Below are 17,179 nucleotides of genomic sequence, written 5' to 3' on the forward strand. Positions count from 1 at the left end.
ACAAACATATACATCGGTACATATATATAGCCTAAAAACATATACATAGATACAAAGGCATATAAACCATGTAGAGGGGTATAAATACTTAGAATTTTAAGTATTAACAGTTATATTTGGAAAGGATCGACTAGTAATGATTTCATTCTTAGAACATCGTAACTGCTAAACCTAGCCCCCATAAAGTTGTAAGTTTCATGCCATTTTCTTAATTTCAGTCAACTTATTGGTTTGACTAATATGCTTAGCCAGTTGGCTCTTTATAGGGTGTGAAAGTTGGGATTTAGTCAGGTTGCAGATAATCTAAAAATGGGGCGATTAAAGCTGCAACCTGGAATCAAGGCAATCGAAGAAGAACCAGAAGAGTATGAGAGTACTGTTCCTTACAGGGATAAAGCGGCTTTGGGATGCATGATTAACTCCGAAATTGGTGCTGTGTTAGCTGTCATGAGACGAAACGTAAGATGGGGAGGTCGTTACATGTCAGGTGATTTTTTTTTCAAATTTTTTTTTTTTTTGGCAAAAAACATAATTTAAATTAAAATAGATCAGAAGAGCTAATGAAGTTACAAATGATACATGTCAGGTGATGATCAGCTTGAGCACACCCTCATTCAATCTCTAAAGGCATTACGGAGGCAAATATTTTCATGGCAGCATCCATGGCATACTGTCAATCCAGCTGTTTATCTACAGCCATTTTTAGATGTGATTCGATCGGATGAAACTGGTGCACCAATCACAGGCGTTGCTTTGTCGTCTCTTCATAAGATCCTGACCCTTGATGTGCTTGATCTCAACACTGCTAATGTTGAGGATGCAATGCACTTGGTAGTTGATGCTGTAACAAGTTGCAGATTTGAGGTCACTGATCCTGCATCCGAAGAAGTAGTTCTCATGAAGATCCTACAAGTTCTACTTGCTTGCATGAAAAGCAAAGCATCAGTTATGCTAAGTAATCAACATGTTTGTACCATTGTAAACACGTGTTTTCGCGTAGTACATCAATCTGGGACAAAAAGTGAGTTGCTGCAAAGAATGGCTCGTTATACTATGCATGAACTTGTTAAATGTATTTTTTCACACCTTCCTGATGTTGCCAGACAAGAGGTTACAGATTATTCTTTTGGGGGTAAACATTTAGAAAATGGTAATGGTGGTTCTGAACTTGACTCCAGTTCATCTTCTGCAAATTTTGTATCAAATGCAGTCCCAATGGATGAAAATATAGTGGTCCCCGGTAACGGAAAGGATACAGTTTCTTATGATCTAAATTTGATGACAGAACCATATGGGGTGCCTTGCATGGTGGAAATATTCCACTTTTTATGTTCATTACTAAATGTTGTTGAACACATGGCAATAGGACCAAGAGCAAACACCATAGCTTTTGATGAAGATGTGCCCCTTTTTGCATTAGGGTTGATCAATTCAGCAATTGAATTAGGGGGCACCGCCATACGCCGCCACCCAAGATTATTAAGTTTGGTGCAAGATGAGCTGTTCCGTAACCTAATGCAATTTGGTTTGTCGACAAGCCCTCTGATTCTTTCGATGATATGCAGCATTGTCTTAAACCTATATCATCACTTGCGCACTGAGCTTAAGCTACAACTTGAAGCTTTCTTTTCGTGTGTGATTTTAAGGCTTTCACAAAGCAGATATGGCGCTTCTTACCAGCAACAAGAGGTTGCTATGGAGGCACTTGTTGACTTTTGTAGACTGAAATCTTTCATGGTGGAGATGTATGCCAATCTAGATTGTGATATAACATGCAGCAATATATTTGAAGAGCTTGCAAGTTTGTTATCCAAAAGTGCATTCCCTGTTAACTGCCCGTTATCTGCAATGCATATTCTCGCTTTAGACGGTTTAATTGCTGTGATTCAGGGGATGGCTGAGAGAATAAGCAATGCACCTGTTAGCTCAGAATTAGCTCCGGTTAATCTCGAAGAGTATACACCATTTTGGATGGTTAAGTGTGACAACTATAGTGACCCCGATCAGTGGGTCCCATTTGTGCGCAGGAGAAAATACATAAAAAAGAGGCTGATGATTGGAGCTGATCATTTTAACAGAGATCCCAAAAAAGGACTTGAGTTTCTTCAAGGAACACATCTTTTACCTGATAAACTTGACCCACAGAGTGTTGCTTGCTTCTTCAGGTATTATACAAGATAGTTAAAGTGTAGGGTTATATTATGTAACTAGGTATTCTATATATAACTCTTTTTTACACACAATAACACAATACAATTACCTTGATTAACTTCAGGTATACTGCTGGCTTGGATAAGAACCTTGTTGGTGATTTTTTGGGTAATCATGATGAGTTTTGTGTTCAAGTTCTTCATGAATTTGCTGGAACTTTTGATTTTCAAGACATGAATCTGGATACTGCATTACGGCTTTTTCTAGAGACATTTAGGCTTCCAGGGGAATCACAAAAGATACAGAGAGTTCTAGAAGCATTTTCTGAGAGATACTATGAACAATCACCGCAGATTCTAGCTAACAAAGATGCCGCTCTTTTGTTGTCATATTCAATAATTATGCTCAATACTGATCAGCATAACGTTCAAGTTAAAAAGAAGATGACAGAGGAGGATTTCATACGAAATAACCGACACATCAATGGTGGAAACGATCTGCCTCGTGAATTCTTGTCTGAACTCTATGATTCAATTTGCAAAAATGAGATACGCACAATCCCTGATCAAAGTGCTGCTTTTCCTGAAATGAATCCTAGCCGTTGGATTGATTTAATGCACAAGTGTAAGAAAACCGCACCATTCATCTTATCAGATTCAAGGAGTCATCTGGACCGTGATATGTTTGCTGTGATGTCTGGTCCCACAATTGCTGCCATCTCTGTGGTGTTTGATCATGCTGAGCTGGAAGATGTATTTACAACCTGCATCGATGGATTCTTAGCCGTTGCAAAAATTTCAGCCTGCCATCATCTTGAAGATGTTCTTGATGATCTCGTTGTTTCTCTCTGCAAGTTCACAACCCTTTTGAACTCCTCCTCTGTCGAGGAACCAGTTCTAGCCTTCGGTGATGATGCAAAAGCGAGAATGGCAACTATAACAGTTTTCACCATCGCCAACAGGTGATGATGATTTTCTTATGGTTTATTCTAATCGGTCATAATGAGTTCGGGTTAAATGGGTTTTTTAATGCCTTGTTTAAATGGGCCAGGACAGGTTGGGTTGACCCACATTCACTATTTGTCCTTTTTTATAATGTTTTAATAATCATTATGTGAATTATGATTATTAGAAAAGTATAACTTCAAAAATGATATGAATCTTTGAATAAAACAATACAGGGTGGTTTTTATTTTATGCACAGAAAAGACTTGGGCGAACTTCAACCTGTTTGACCTGTTCTTGTTATAGCTAAAGCTTTTGAATGACCTGTTTGAAATTACACAACTCAAATTGACCCATAAGTAAACGGAAGTTAAACTGCCTCTGGTACGTTATATTGCTTGCTTAAGATGTAGATGTTTTTAAACTATAAATAGGTATGGTGACTTCATTCGGGCGGGCTGGAGGAATATTCTTGATTGCATTCTGAAGTTGCACAAGCTTGGTCTTCTTCCAGCTCGAGTTGCTAGTGATGCAGCTGATGATTCAGAGCTTTCTTCTGAACCTGGACAGGGAAAGCCATTAACAAATTCTTTATCCTCTGCTCACATGCCACCTGTCGGGACTCCAAGGCGGTCTTCTGGGTTAATGGGCCGGTTCAGTCAACTTTTGTCTCTTGACACAGAGGAACCAAGACTCCAACCCACGGAGCAACAACTTGCTGCTCATCAACGGACTCTTCAAACAATTCAAAAGTGTCACATCGATAGTATTTTTACTGAGAGCAAGTTTCTTCAAGCTGATTCTTTATTACACCTTGCTCGGGCACTCATTTGGGCTGCAGGTCGCCCTCAGAAGGGTAATAGCTCTCCTGAAGATGAAGATACTGCTGTTTTCTGCCTAGAATTATTGATTGCAATCACATTAAACAATAGGGATAGAATTGTAATTCTGTGGCAGGGTGTTTATGAACACATAGCCAACATTGTCCAGACAACTGTCATGCCATGTGCCCTAGTTGAGAAGGCCGTGTTTGGACTTCTAAGAATATGCCAACGTCTTCTTCCTTATAAAGAAAATTTGGCAGATGATCTTTTAAGGTCACTGCAGCTTGTTTTAAAACTTGATGCTCGAGTTGCGGATGCGTACTGTGAGCAAATAACGCAAGAAGTTAGCCGTTTGGTGAAGGCTAATGCGTCTCACATTCGATCCCAACTCGGGTGGAGGACAATTACGTCATTACTCTCTATCACAGCCAGGCACCCGGAAGCTTCCGAAGTCGGGTTCGATGCTCTTCTGTTCATCATGTCTGACGGGATCAACTTAATGCCAGCCAATTTCACCACATGTGTAGATGCAGCAAGGCAATTTGCTGAGTCACGCGTTGCCCATGCTGACCGGTCTGTGCGTGCACTAGACCTAATGTCAGGGTCCATCAGTTGCTTAACTCAGTGGGCCCTAGAAGCCCGAGAAGAAATGGGAGAGTTAGAGGCTGCAAAAATGTGTCAAGATATCGGAGACATGTGGCTCAGACTTGTGCAAGGTTTAAGAAAAGTTTGTTTGGATCAGAGAGAAGATGTGAGGAACCATGCTCTTTTATCGTTACAAATGTGTTTGACCGGGGTTGACCAGGTCAACATCCAGCCTAGTCTCTGGTTACAGTGTTTTGAGATGGTTATATTTACAGTTCTTGATGATTTACTAGAAATTTCGCAAGGACACTCTCAAAAAGACTTCAGAAATATGGAAGGAACACTTGTTTTGGCTCTAAAGCTTCTTTCAAAAGTGTTTTTACAGCTGCTTCCTGAACTTTCACAGGTAACTACTTTCTGTAAACTATGGTTGGGTGTTTTAAGTCGGATGGAAAAATACTTAAAAGTCAAAGTCAGAGGTAAGAAAAATGAAAAACTTCAAGAGTTGGTTCCCGAGCTGTTGAAAAACACACTGATTGTTATGAAAAATAGCGGAGTTTTGGTACAAAGAAACGCGCTTGGTGGAGATAGTTTATGGGAACTCACTTGGTTGCATGTGAATAACATTGCTCCGTCTCTTCAATTAGAAGTTTTCCCAGATCAAGATTCTACGGTGTCGGGTGATAATGAATCGGGCCCACAAGAAACAGGCTGATGAGGGTTTGTACAGAATATGAAAAATCTCAAGTGATTCTTACTGGGTCAGTGGCAACTGTATACTAATTGAAGATCCTACAGATGTGTTAACTGAGTGAAATACTGCTAACAAGGAGCATTTTCGTGTTGGTATGTAATAATATTTTCTTATTGGCTACAGATATTTGAGTATAGTCTGTTTCGCATTGAAAATTAGCTATTCGTCTGAGTTTGTGTCTAGAACTGAAGAGGTGTCTAAATGAGAATCCAACGTTGAGGTTTGTGGTGTAATATAGTTAGTTTTAGCATGTTGCTTTGTTTAGTATCTTGAATCTTGATCTTGATCTTGATTGATGCTCAAAATGAGTGATGATTGAAACCAGTTAGTTACCCGAAGACGAAAAGGAGATTGAGGTTTAAAGTCATGGCTTTTATGTTGTCAGTATCCGTAAGTTAAGTGTTAATTCGTTGCATCATGTAAAGAATGTGTTTTGCAACTTGAATGTTGACTATTGTTGAGTGTTTGTTACTGAAATATGTAAAATAATATGTTCACTTTATAAATTTTTTAATTCTAACGCTTTTGTTAATGGGGATACATGTTATAAGATTGAATTTAAAAAATAAAAAAAACATATTAATGAATCTAGTTATTAATTTTGTATTTGTAAAGAAATTATTGCTTTTTTTTTTACAAGTGATTGGTAAAAAAAATGTTAAAACATGGTGTAGCAACTAAAAAAAATTGCTTGATTTTAAACCCATCTAATATTCGGGTAAATAAGCTCTAGATTATTTTGTTAAAATTTTATTTTACGAGTAGGTCACAGTTCACCCAACACAAAACACAATCATCTAGGGTGAACAAAGCTTTTCAGACTCGTAAAAGACGACTAAGTACAAGAATATGGTCGGTCTTTTCGTATTTTGAGGTTGACGTTGAAAAAGACTAAATACGAGAGAGCACACAGATATCCTCTGAAAAGCGCTAATGAATTACATCATCCCTAACACTTATGCGGTGAGATACCAATAATTCGAAATCAAACCTTTACATGCCGATATCTAAAACTGATGCCTTACCACTTTCTTTGTTGTCACTCTTTGCCCTTTTTTCTTTCTTGGTTGCATTTTTTTTCACAACAATGAATGAATATAAAAATATCAAGTTACCGGTGTTCGAATTTACTTACCTTTGAGTATCAAATTATTAAAATGCAAAAGTTTAGAAATGTATATACTTTTGGTTTAGAGCTCATCATTTTGATATATCGAGCTTCAATAGCCGATTAACTTATATCTCGATATCTCTGACTGAATTCTTAAATTTCAATAAATCATCGATTTAATAAGTCAATTCAAACACTTATATTGGTTTATATTTATTATTTTTATCAATTGAAATAGTTCTTGTTTATGATACGTGCGATGCACATTCATTTTTAATACTCATGATTTAAAATCGATAACACTAGTTTTTTTCTGTGTATAATGACACAATAATAATCAAATGACACACATAATATTTAATTGACACGTCTTTATTTTATATACAACTTAAACCGTTAAATACTCGTACTTAAATCAATTATCAATTAATTAACAACATAAATAATGCGACTTCTGGAAACAAATGAAAGAATTTTAAAAACGAAATTCTAATTAATTAATTTTAATTTAATAAAATTTAAAACCCGAATCCCCACACAATCACAAGCTGCTTTGAGCTCCAGCTGTAGCATCTTTTATTTACACTATCAAATTTTCATTCTCTGCAATCTTTGTTCTTTGATTTCTAGATTATGTAACTTTGATCAACCATCATGTAACGGGGTTAAAGATCTGAACTTGAGCAAAATAAAACTAGGTTTTTGTTTGGATTCAGTAACAAAAATGAGTGTTTCACTAACAGTTTTAACATTCAATCTTCTTGAAGATCAACCAGAAGATGGTCAAAATTGTTGGGAAAAAAGGAAAGATTTGTGTATTAGTGTTATCACTAGTTACTCCCCAATGATTCTTTGTACTCAACAAGGTGATTATTATTATTTTCTTATTTTTTTTAAATGTATTTTTGTAGATCTTCAAGGAATATACTAATATGCTTGATTTATTTTATTCTGGAAATGGTTATGGGTCTTGATTAATTTGTGCTTTTTGAGATGGGTTTATATCTATATAGATTATGTTAATATTTAGTGATTTAATTTGTTTTTTTGCTACTGAAAGATGGCAACTTTAATGATTTGTTTATGTGTCTATAGGTGTGAAGTCTCAATTGGACTATCTTCAACAATGCTTGCCAGGTAATGCTTTTGGTTGAATTTTTACTGTTTTATATAAAGTTTATTATTTTTTTAATAATTGATCACTTTTTTTGTAAGTTTATGCTACTAGTATAACTGAATGTGAAGTCTTAATTGTAATTCTGTAAGTACATTTTGAAGTGATTTTGATGGTTGCTTGAAAGTATGTCGATTTTGGTTTATCGAATTCAGGATATCGTTATAGTTTACTAATTTTCCAAGTGGACCTTGATTAGCAAATGGATGATGGTTAGGTTTATGTCAATTCTGCACTATAACACAATTGCTAATCGAGGTCGAATTGTCTAGTTTTTGCATCAATAATCTGCATTCTCCATTAATGATAATAAGCCAATAAGTGATAGAAACTTGAAATCTTTCGAATAGTAGTTGCAATCTTAAGAGGACATATGAAATAGGGAATTGTTTTGCACCATTTGATTTGATACACAGTCTGATAGAAGTCTTTGATAAGTTTGGTTGATGACCGAATAACTAAAATTACCTTGATAAGAGATAAGTCGAAAGACTTGTGAATACAGTCCATCGTGCCATTATCTTATAATAGTTGATAATAGGTAAATTTGGAAAGCATTTTTAAACTGGAGAATTGTGTCCTTTCCCGAGACAACCCAAAATAGAATTTTTCGTTTTTTTACATCGCTAAAACTTAATTAATTTTGTTAAATACACCAGGTTATGAACAATTTGGGATTTCAAGGAAAGGATCTGAAGATGTTGCAGATCAATGTTGCACCATTTTCTATGAAAAGGAAAAGGTAATACTTTGCGTACTCATATTGGAAACGGCTTATATCTGTTATCTTGCTTACAGCTATCTGATTAATCCCCTATTTTTTTCTTTTTTCTAAAAAAATAAAGGTGGAATTATTAGAAGGCGGAACATTTTGGCTATCTGAATCTCCTTCTGTTCCTGGAAGCATGTCATGGGGAAGTGAATCTCCATGTATTGCTACATGGGCAATATCCTTTTTAAACATTACTTCTTAAAAATATTTAAGTATATTTTTTGTTTTTTGGCATTTTATTGTCCAGTTACGTTTCTTTAACAAATCTCTACACGTTTCAACTGAAAGGAGTTGAGGCACCTGGTTTTTCATTCCAAATAGTAAACACAAACATGGACGAGTTCAGTCCTCGTGCTCGCAGACGAAGTGCGTTGCTGACGTGGCAGCATATCGCTTCATTGCCTCCTAGTTTGCCAGTTGTATATTGTGGAGGTTTTAATACACAAAAAGAATCCACCACCGGACGTTTTCTTCTTGGGAGATCAAGGTAGTTTAAAAAAAAAAAGTTTGACTTTAAGGTTGACTTGTCCTGTTTTAGTGCTTTAAAACCGGTGTAAATGATTTAAATTTTGTTAAAAGTTGTTGACAACAACAACATGATACCAATGAGTGGTATACTTTTCAAGGAAATTAAAAACAGATTTATCTTCAGTTTCTTAATATATCATTTGATAAAGTACTGAATTTTTTGTTTACATTACTTGCTTTTCAGAGAACACGGTGTTGTAGGTGATATGAGAGATGCGTGGCCCAACGCTCGGTTGAGGAAAAATGTGTCTCTTATACGCACGTATCATGGATTCAAAGGTACGTGGTTTTATTTTTGTAAGTAAAAACGGTCCCAATTCAATTATTTGTACGACTGTAAGACCCGAAGTAACAATTTGGTGAAGCGTTAGATACTTCCTTCCCAACGGTTGTTTGAATTTGTTTTTTTACTCATTATCGGATCAACAATAAGTTTTTAATGTTTGCCTATACCCATTCTTATGATTATAATTATGATTATAATTATATTTATAATTATTAATTGTAATATAATTATAATTATAATATAATGTATACATATGGCCGACACTAGCTTAGGCCATCTTGGTATATCCACAATGAGTCGGCTTAGGCCATCTTGTATATCCTTAACGAGCCGGACTAATTAGAGACCAAAACTTTGAAGCTTCGATTCCTATGCTCGAAAACCATTCCAACGAGAATTAATACAATGATGTAGGTGTGTTAAATGATATTTTCCACCATCTAAATAATGACGATCAAATTTGATAAGATCTTGGATAATGTAATAACAAATGATTGACCGATTCAATCGGGTCCGAGCACCACCTACATCGCATTTCGCTAGTACTTAAAGGAATGTGCCCATATAAAAGCACTTGTTTTACCGGAATCGCCTCATGTATCGCGAGCCATTGAAAAATAACCATATTGAAGGAATTGATTATTTCAAGTCTTTGAGGCCTAACTCGGAATCGACTCATTTGAAATTAACAAACGCTTCATACCTTCTCATTTTATAAGTCAGACATTATAAATAAAGCTAACATATACACATTAAACGGTAACACCTTAATTCTTTCTTTTATCAATACCATATTTTGATTTCACATATTATATTTAATCCCTCAAAATCAAACCCTTTTCGTTGCTAAATTGAATACCGCTTACCTTCTTTCCTATTGTTCATAAAAAATTGTTACTGGATGAATCAAATCAAACAAAAGAATCAAGATCGCGATGACTGGTCCGATTTATCAAACAATAACAATTTCTTATGAATAATAAGAAAGACGGTAAATGGTAATCAATTTAGCAACGAAAAGGGTTTGATTTTGAGGGATTGAAGAAAATTATGTGAAATCGGAATCTAGTATTGATAAAAGAAAGAATTAACGCGTGACCGTTCAATGTGTATATGTTAGCTCTATTTATAATCTTTTATTTACAAATGATGAGTTCTGAAGCGTTTGTTAATTTCAAATTAGTAGTCGGTTCCGAGTTATGCCTCAAAGATTTGAAATAAATCCATTCCTTCAAAGATGGCTATTTTTCACTGGCTCGCAATTCAGGAGGCGGTTTCGGTAAAACAATTGTTTTTATATAGGCACATTCCTTTAGGTACTAACGAAATGCGATGTGGGTGGTGGTGCTATCCGATTGAATCGGTCAATCATTTGTTATTACATAGTCCAAGATCTTATCGAATTTGGTCTTCATTATTTAGATAGTGGAAATTATCCCCCATCAATGTTCGTTGCAATGGTTTTCGAGCATTGGAATCGAGCTTCAAAGTTTTGGTCTCTAATTAGTCCCGCAACGATTTGGTCTATTTGAAAGGGCTCATCCAAGCACCTTCTTAGCCTAGTTATGAGAATAAATCAACCTTATACCCTTACTAAATTTAGCTTAAATTAATTAATCTTGTATGAACTGAGCACACACAAGAGGTCCCGGGCTTGAACCTCACTAGTCAGTGGCGGAAATAGACACTTTTTTCTTTCACTGGGGGCGAAATTCTTTTTAAAAGCATAGCAATTTTTTTTGGGGCAAAATTTGGAGGTTTTTAGGCAAAATTTGAAGTTTTTTTTTACAAAATTTGAAGGTTTTTGGACAAAATTTGAAGGTTTTTAGGCAAAATTTGAAGGATTTGAGGCACAATCTTGAGACCTTGGGGGCGGCAAAATATGAAGACTTTCTGCCAAAAAAAATTCCGCTAGGTTCGAAACGGAAAAACCCAAATTTTTTGCATTAAAAAAAAAATCCCACTAGGTTCGAAACGAATAAATGCAACCTCTTCATTTCCGCCCCTTTCACTAGTTGCACATCTTGGGGTGGCCAGGAAATTCTCTCTCCAAGTAACCTGGACAGCGAAACCTCATCCGTATCTCTTAATTATCTGGATAAAATCTATGTTAGGTCGTTCAATCTTTTAGATTTATCTTTTTTGTGTGATTGAAGGTAACAAACAAGGAGCTCTTGAGTTTTTTAAGTTGATTTTTCGTGCATTTTGCCTGTGCTGGGATCGCCAAACTCAAGATTTGCACGTTGACTGGATCTTGTTCCGAGGGAGATCACTAGTGCCCGTTTCATGTGAAGTCGTGAACGATAACATTGATGGTCAGTACCCGTCTTCTCATTATCCAATCTTTGCTGAATTCATGCTTCCAAGATCAGTTCGATTGCTTGATCCGCCACCTCTTCAGGATGAAACATCCACAGTTTCTTGATGTTTTATTGTTCAAGTTATTTGCTATGTGTTTCTTTCAAGGTTTCATGTCATTAGCAGGTATCAATGCAGTGGTATTTGCAAGTTTTAAGTGATTCAATTGAATATTTTATTTCATTTGACTCCTTTTTTTGTAACATTATTTCAATGGTTGGTTACTTAATTTGATGTAGTAAAAATTGACTGATTCAACATATTTTTTCTTATTCTGGTAATGTATAATAAAGTCAGAATTATATGCAGGTACTTAGTTATATGTTCATGATTTGTCCCATATTTCATCCGATTGTTTAGAACTTGTAATTTAATTAAAAAAAATATTTGAATAAGATTATTACGGTATATTTGAAATTTTATAATGGGCTGCAACATAATATTTCTGTGAGTTAAGAGTGCAAAAATAAACAAATCAAGCTTGCAACTAAGATATGCAGTTCATAACCATAGAGCCTTTGGTTGATTGGTAATAAAAGTAGTGAATCGAAGAACGTGACCCGATTTCGATTCTCACTCATGGGTTTTACTTCCCTTGAAATACGTGGTCTGGATTCAAGTTGAACAGGTTTTCACTGGACATGTGTTATAGGATGAAAATGTGGTGGGTCCTTCACATTGTGTGAACCTCATCATTGAACTCTAACATTGCTGGTCTAAAAAAAACATATGCAGTTCATATATGAAATTTGTAGTGAAGTATTTTGCTATGAAAACAAACCATCACATTCTCTTCTATCTTTTATTAGAAGCAGCTAGGAGAAACCCACATAGAAACCACAATTTGTTACATAAAAATATCAAAGATAATAAAAAGAGTGGTTTATATAGTGGTAATATAATCGACACCAATTGAGGTCCCTTTTATTCGCGTGTTTATATATTATTTATTTCTGGTAATATAAACGACACCAATTGAGGTCTCTTTTATTTGTGTTATAGTATAGATACTTAATGAAAACGCATTTAAACCTAATGCATTCATCTAAATTTCATAACAAAAAAAGCCAACGAAGCATTGCTTCAACGGCATCGCCTTAACCTTGTGTGTTGGGGCTGGGGGTTAGGTCATGGGTTCGAGCCTCGCTCTGCCCATCCTATTAATTAATCTGCTTGAAAACACAAAAAATAATATTTAAAGATAAAGTTATAAAAAATAATTTAAATTTAAATAAAAATCAAAACAAAACACTTCGAAATGAGAGAAAGTAAAGATTAAACTTTGAAAATGGGTGAATAACTGAATATTATGGGGGGTCCAAATATCTAGAGATACTTAAAAGTCAGGTCCACAACAGGCCCAAAAGGGAAGGGCCTTTTGGGTAGAAAATCATATCATATTATTTATTTATAGACATCTTCCTCGATTATTACGAAAATCTTTCAATCTTTCATTTCAATTCGTTTCTTTTAAATAATTTTTTTGTTTTGGTATTTGTTATTATTATTAGAGGAGGATTATTGTTAGAGGATGGCTGATGTTGCTAAAGCTACTCTTGGGCTCACTAAACCTGCTCAAATCGATTCACCTAAGGTCCCTTCTACACTTGCCCCTTTTTTGATCTTTTATTTGTTTTTGTTGATTGGATCGTATTATAATCATTTGATAATTATACAAATAGGATGATTACATTTACATTACAATTACAAATCTACAATATACTCCGATTCTGTCATTTACCTCAATGCCACTGCTATCGATGGATGATTAAGCTTCAATAGTTGCAATTATTGCAGATTGAATCATTGTTAAAATGCATGCTTCAATTGATTTATGTTATTATAATATAATGTGTTGTATATAAAACAATTGTCTTCACTTATATTGAATTTTGGGTTCTCATATGTGTATTACTTCTCTCTGAGCTCCTGTTTATAAATCAATAGTTTATTATAGCTGAATTTTTAGGATACTTTTGACTTTCATGAAGATGCTCACTTTGGATTGTTATAGACTATAGTTACTTGTCTCTTAAAAGACCACATAAACTAATAATCGTAATTCTCGTGTTTTTTAATTTAAAGATTGCTTTTGCTGCCAAAGACGTTGATTTGTTAGAATGGAAGGGAGATATGCTTGTAATATGTGTCACCGAGAACGATATGACAAAAGTGGACAACTCAAAATTCCAAAATTCCATCTTAAACAAGCTAGATTCTCAACATAACGGTCTGTTGTTCCAAGTATCCAGCGAGGAAGATTTCACTGGTAAATCAGGGCAGTCCATTGTTCTTAGGCTCTCGGGTCATGGACCCAAACGGGTCAGCTTATATGGGCTTGGAAAATGCTCAACTAGTTCATCTACTTCAACCTATCGCAGTCTCGGTGAATCTATTGCCACATCAGCTAAGACTTATCAGGCAAACAACGTTGCCATCACGCTTGCTTCTTTTGAGAACTTAACACCCGAATTGAAGCTCAAGGCTGCATCAGCAATTGCAACTGGTATAATACTTGGAACATATGAAGATAATAGATTTAAGTCTGAATCCAAGAAGCCTGCTTTAAAATCTGTTGACTTTCTGACTTTTGGAGTTGGGCCTGAGCTAGAAAAGAAACTCAAGTATGTTGAGCATGTTTGCACAGGTGTCATTTTGGGTAAGGAACTTGTAAATGCACCAGCAAACGTACTCACCCCTGGTTAGTCATATTTAACTCTCAATCTGTTTAAATAATTTTCAGATAGCTAAAATCAAATTATTTATACTTATGTTTTGTATTTGTGGGGGCATTTATACCTCAGGGGCACTAGCACAAGAGGCTGAAAAGATTGCATCAACGTATAGTGATGTTCTTACAGCAAAAATATTAGATACAGAACAATGTAAGGAGTTGAAAATGGGTTCGTATCTTGGTGTGGCTGCTGCTTCTGCAAATCCTCCTAAGTTTATTCATTTATGTTATAAACCTCCAAGTGGGCCCATCAAAAAGAAGTTAGCTTTGGTAGGGAAAGGACTCACTTTCGACAGGTATTATTCTTATTAAGAGAAATAGTTTGATTTAAAAAATTTAAATTTGCTTTTCAAGTGAGTAATAAATATAAATATCTTGTTTGATTACAGTGGCGGCTACAACATTAAGACTGGACCAGGATGTTTAGTAGAGCTTATGAAATACGACATGGGAGGCTCGGCTGCAGTTTTAGGTGCTGCAAAAGCTCTTGGTCAAATTAAACCGCCTGGAGTTGAGGTGCCTTTTTTGATGTTTCTAAGTAAAATATAATTTGATTTTTCTGTTATATTGTTACTGTCACCATGGTTTTGTAGACCGGGCAATTGAGACCCATACTCTCAAATTTGGGTCAAATGGGTCAAGCTTTCGGGTCAATTGGGTCTTGAAAAAAATCAGGCCCGACAATGTAAATCAAAATTTTAAAAAACTCCAATGATTTTTTTCTTCAACCTATTGGATCTTGTACAAAATATAAAAGAACGGGCCAAATGGGTATCAAATCCTAAAGTTTTTAAATAGACAGGTCTAATGGGTCTTGTAAATGGGTCAAATGGGTCGAGCATAACAATATTCACCCTTTAATCATATATGAAAGCATTAATGGTTATATCAATTATTATGTATACTAATATTTTCTCATATATATAATAAATAATGAATAGTAATAATAACTAAACAATATAATAAATGTAAAAAATCAAATGTAAAAGTATATGACCTGTTTGGACCTATTTGACCCTTTTGACCCATTACCCGTTTCGACCTGTTACCCAAACCGAACCAACCCGACCCGTTTGGACTCGTTTAAATTTTTTACCCGTTTGACCCATGACCCATTTCAACCCAAAACCCTTTTGATCCGTTACCCAAATCGACCCAACCTGACCCATTTGCCAGGTATAGTTTTTAGTTTTTACTCCAATTTGTAAAGTTTAATAAAGTTTTTGGTGATGCACAACGACTTAAGATATAGCAACACCATTGCAGGTTCATTTTATTGTGGCAGCTTGTGAAAACATGATAAGTGGAACAGGAATGAGGCCTGGAGATATAGTGACAGCCTCAAATGGAAAGACTATCGAGGTACTTACATAATCATCATATGTGAAACTTATTAACATAAGCAAGATATGAGAATCTGTCCAAAAACAGAATTATATTTAATGAAAATTAGCTCTTGTTCAGGTAAACAACACAGATGCTGAAGGAAGGCTTACACTTGCTGATGCTTTGGTATATGCTTGTAACCTAGGTGTGGATAAGGTATGTATTATTTTTCACCCAAGCTGTATTTTAATCGTAAATTTTATTTCTTTGTTTTCGCAAAATGCAGTTCGTGTGTTACTAAATTCTTCTTTTGTTTTTTACACTTATATTTGCGAAAATTCATCTTAGTGAAATTGTTGCAGATAGTTGATTTGGCAACATTGACAGGGGCGTGTATAGTTGCACTCGGGCCCTCAATTGCCGGTATATCTACTCTTATTATTATTTCCTAGGAAATGTGCACCAATGTTTATTTAGGGTGCGTTTGATAAAACTGGAAGATTAAGAATGTTCATAATCTAAATGAAGTTGGTTCTGAATGACAATAACCTGTTTGATAATCATTTTAAATGAACAATGCGATTGATGTATAATTACCTTTTAAATCTTTTTCATTAATAAAAAAATAATATAGTTGTTTAATAAATGTTCTTGATATGCTATAAAAAGGATATACATAAAAGTTAGGTGCTTAATGATTAAGTTAGTATTTCTAACTCTGAATGGGTTTAACACTCATCTTTTGTATGCTCGAGTAATTGTGAGTACACTCTTATCTTTTGCTGACACATATTTCAAAAACCAGGTGTCTTCACACCGAGTGATGAGCTGGCAAAGGAGGTTGTTGCAGCCTCGGAAGCCGCCGGAGAAAAACTATGGAAGATGCCAATGGAGGAGAGTTACTGGGAAAAGATGAAATCGGGTGTAGCTGATATGGCCAATAGTGGTGGCCGCCAGGCTGGTTCTATTCTCGCAGCTCTTTTTTTAAAACAGGTACCTCATCTATAACAAATACTACAATGAAAAGTATATGATTATGAATAGAAACTACTATGTTATTCTCTATACTATAATATAACTTGTGTTTGGTTTCAGTTTGTTGATGAGAAAGTAGAATGGTTACACATTGACATGGCGGGTCCGGTCTGGAACGATAAAAAGAAAGCTGCAACAGGGTTTGCTGTTCCTACTTTGGTCGAATGGGTGGTGTCTAACTCTTCGTATTGAAGTATCATGGTCCCAAAATGGTGTCATGATAAAGAATCAGTGGTTACAACTGAAGAGTTAAATAATGCTTGTGAAATGGGATTTTCGAGTTCAACAAATAATTAATTGTCACTTGAAGGAAATAAAGAACATGGAAGTCTTGGTATCGGTTATTTCTCGACTAAGAACGATGTGTGGTTTGCAGGTAGCTTGTAATGGATGTTGTTTCTAGTCTACATGCATCTATGTTGGTGTTTCAAAGCTATATTGTTACTTGCAAATCTGGAACAATTTATTTTGTCAATGTGTTGGAATGTGGACTTCAAAGTATCCAACTTTGCAAATATTGAAGCCAAGCAAAGGGTTACAATATATATTAAACAATCAGAGCTGTTAAGAAACTATATTATCTAGACTAAAAGTAGA

General features: G+C 35.2%; 3 protein-coding genes across 3 annotated transcripts; all 3 read left to right on the forward strand.

Annotated features, from left to right (window-relative positions):
• Positions 1-275: 275 nt before the first annotated feature.
• Positions 276-5,789, forward strand: LOC139855758 (ARF guanine-nucleotide exchange factor GNOM-like). Its single transcript, XM_071845007.1, has 4 exons — positions 276-487; positions 587-2,165; positions 2,276-3,112; positions 3,530-5,789. The coding sequence occupies exons 1-4, from the start codon at positions 310-312 to the stop codon at positions 5,217-5,219; spliced, it is 4,284 nt and encodes a 1,427-aa protein (XP_071701108.1). The 5' UTR covers positions 276-309; the 3' UTR covers positions 5,220-5,789.
• A 1,067-nt stretch (positions 5,790-6,856) lies between these two features.
• On the forward strand, positions 6,857-11,741 carry LOC139855559 (uncharacterized). Its single transcript, XM_071844796.1, has 7 exons — positions 6,857-7,235; positions 7,465-7,506; positions 8,203-8,285; positions 8,389-8,490; positions 8,588-8,802; positions 9,028-9,122; positions 11,286-11,741. Exons 1-7 carry the CDS (start codon positions 7,094-7,096, stop codon positions 11,552-11,554), a joined length of 948 nt encoding a protein of 315 aa, XP_071700897.1. The 5' UTR covers positions 6,857-7,093; the 3' UTR covers positions 11,555-11,741.
• Positions 11,742-12,915: 1,174 nt separating this feature from the next.
• On the forward strand, positions 12,916-16,901 carry LOC139851691 (leucine aminopeptidase 1-like). The gene is made up of 9 exons (XM_071840822.1): positions 12,916-13,081; positions 13,573-14,188; positions 14,292-14,517; positions 14,611-14,737; positions 15,488-15,583; positions 15,686-15,763; positions 15,910-15,970; positions 16,353-16,540; positions 16,643-16,901. The coding sequence occupies exons 1-9, from the start codon at positions 13,019-13,021 to the stop codon at positions 16,772-16,774; spliced, it is 1,587 nt and encodes a 528-aa protein (XP_071696923.1). The 5' UTR covers positions 12,916-13,018; the 3' UTR covers positions 16,775-16,901.
• The last annotated feature ends 278 nt before the right edge of the window (positions 16,902-17,179 follow it).

Source organism: Rutidosis leptorrhynchoides, chromosome 6 (assembly GCF_046630445.1).
Source record: "Rutidosis leptorrhynchoides isolate AG116_Rl617_1_P2 chromosome 6, CSIRO_AGI_Rlap_v1, whole genome shotgun sequence".
Classification (NCBI taxonomy): domain Eukaryota; kingdom Viridiplantae; phylum Streptophyta; class Magnoliopsida; order Asterales; family Asteraceae; genus Rutidosis; species Rutidosis leptorrhynchoides.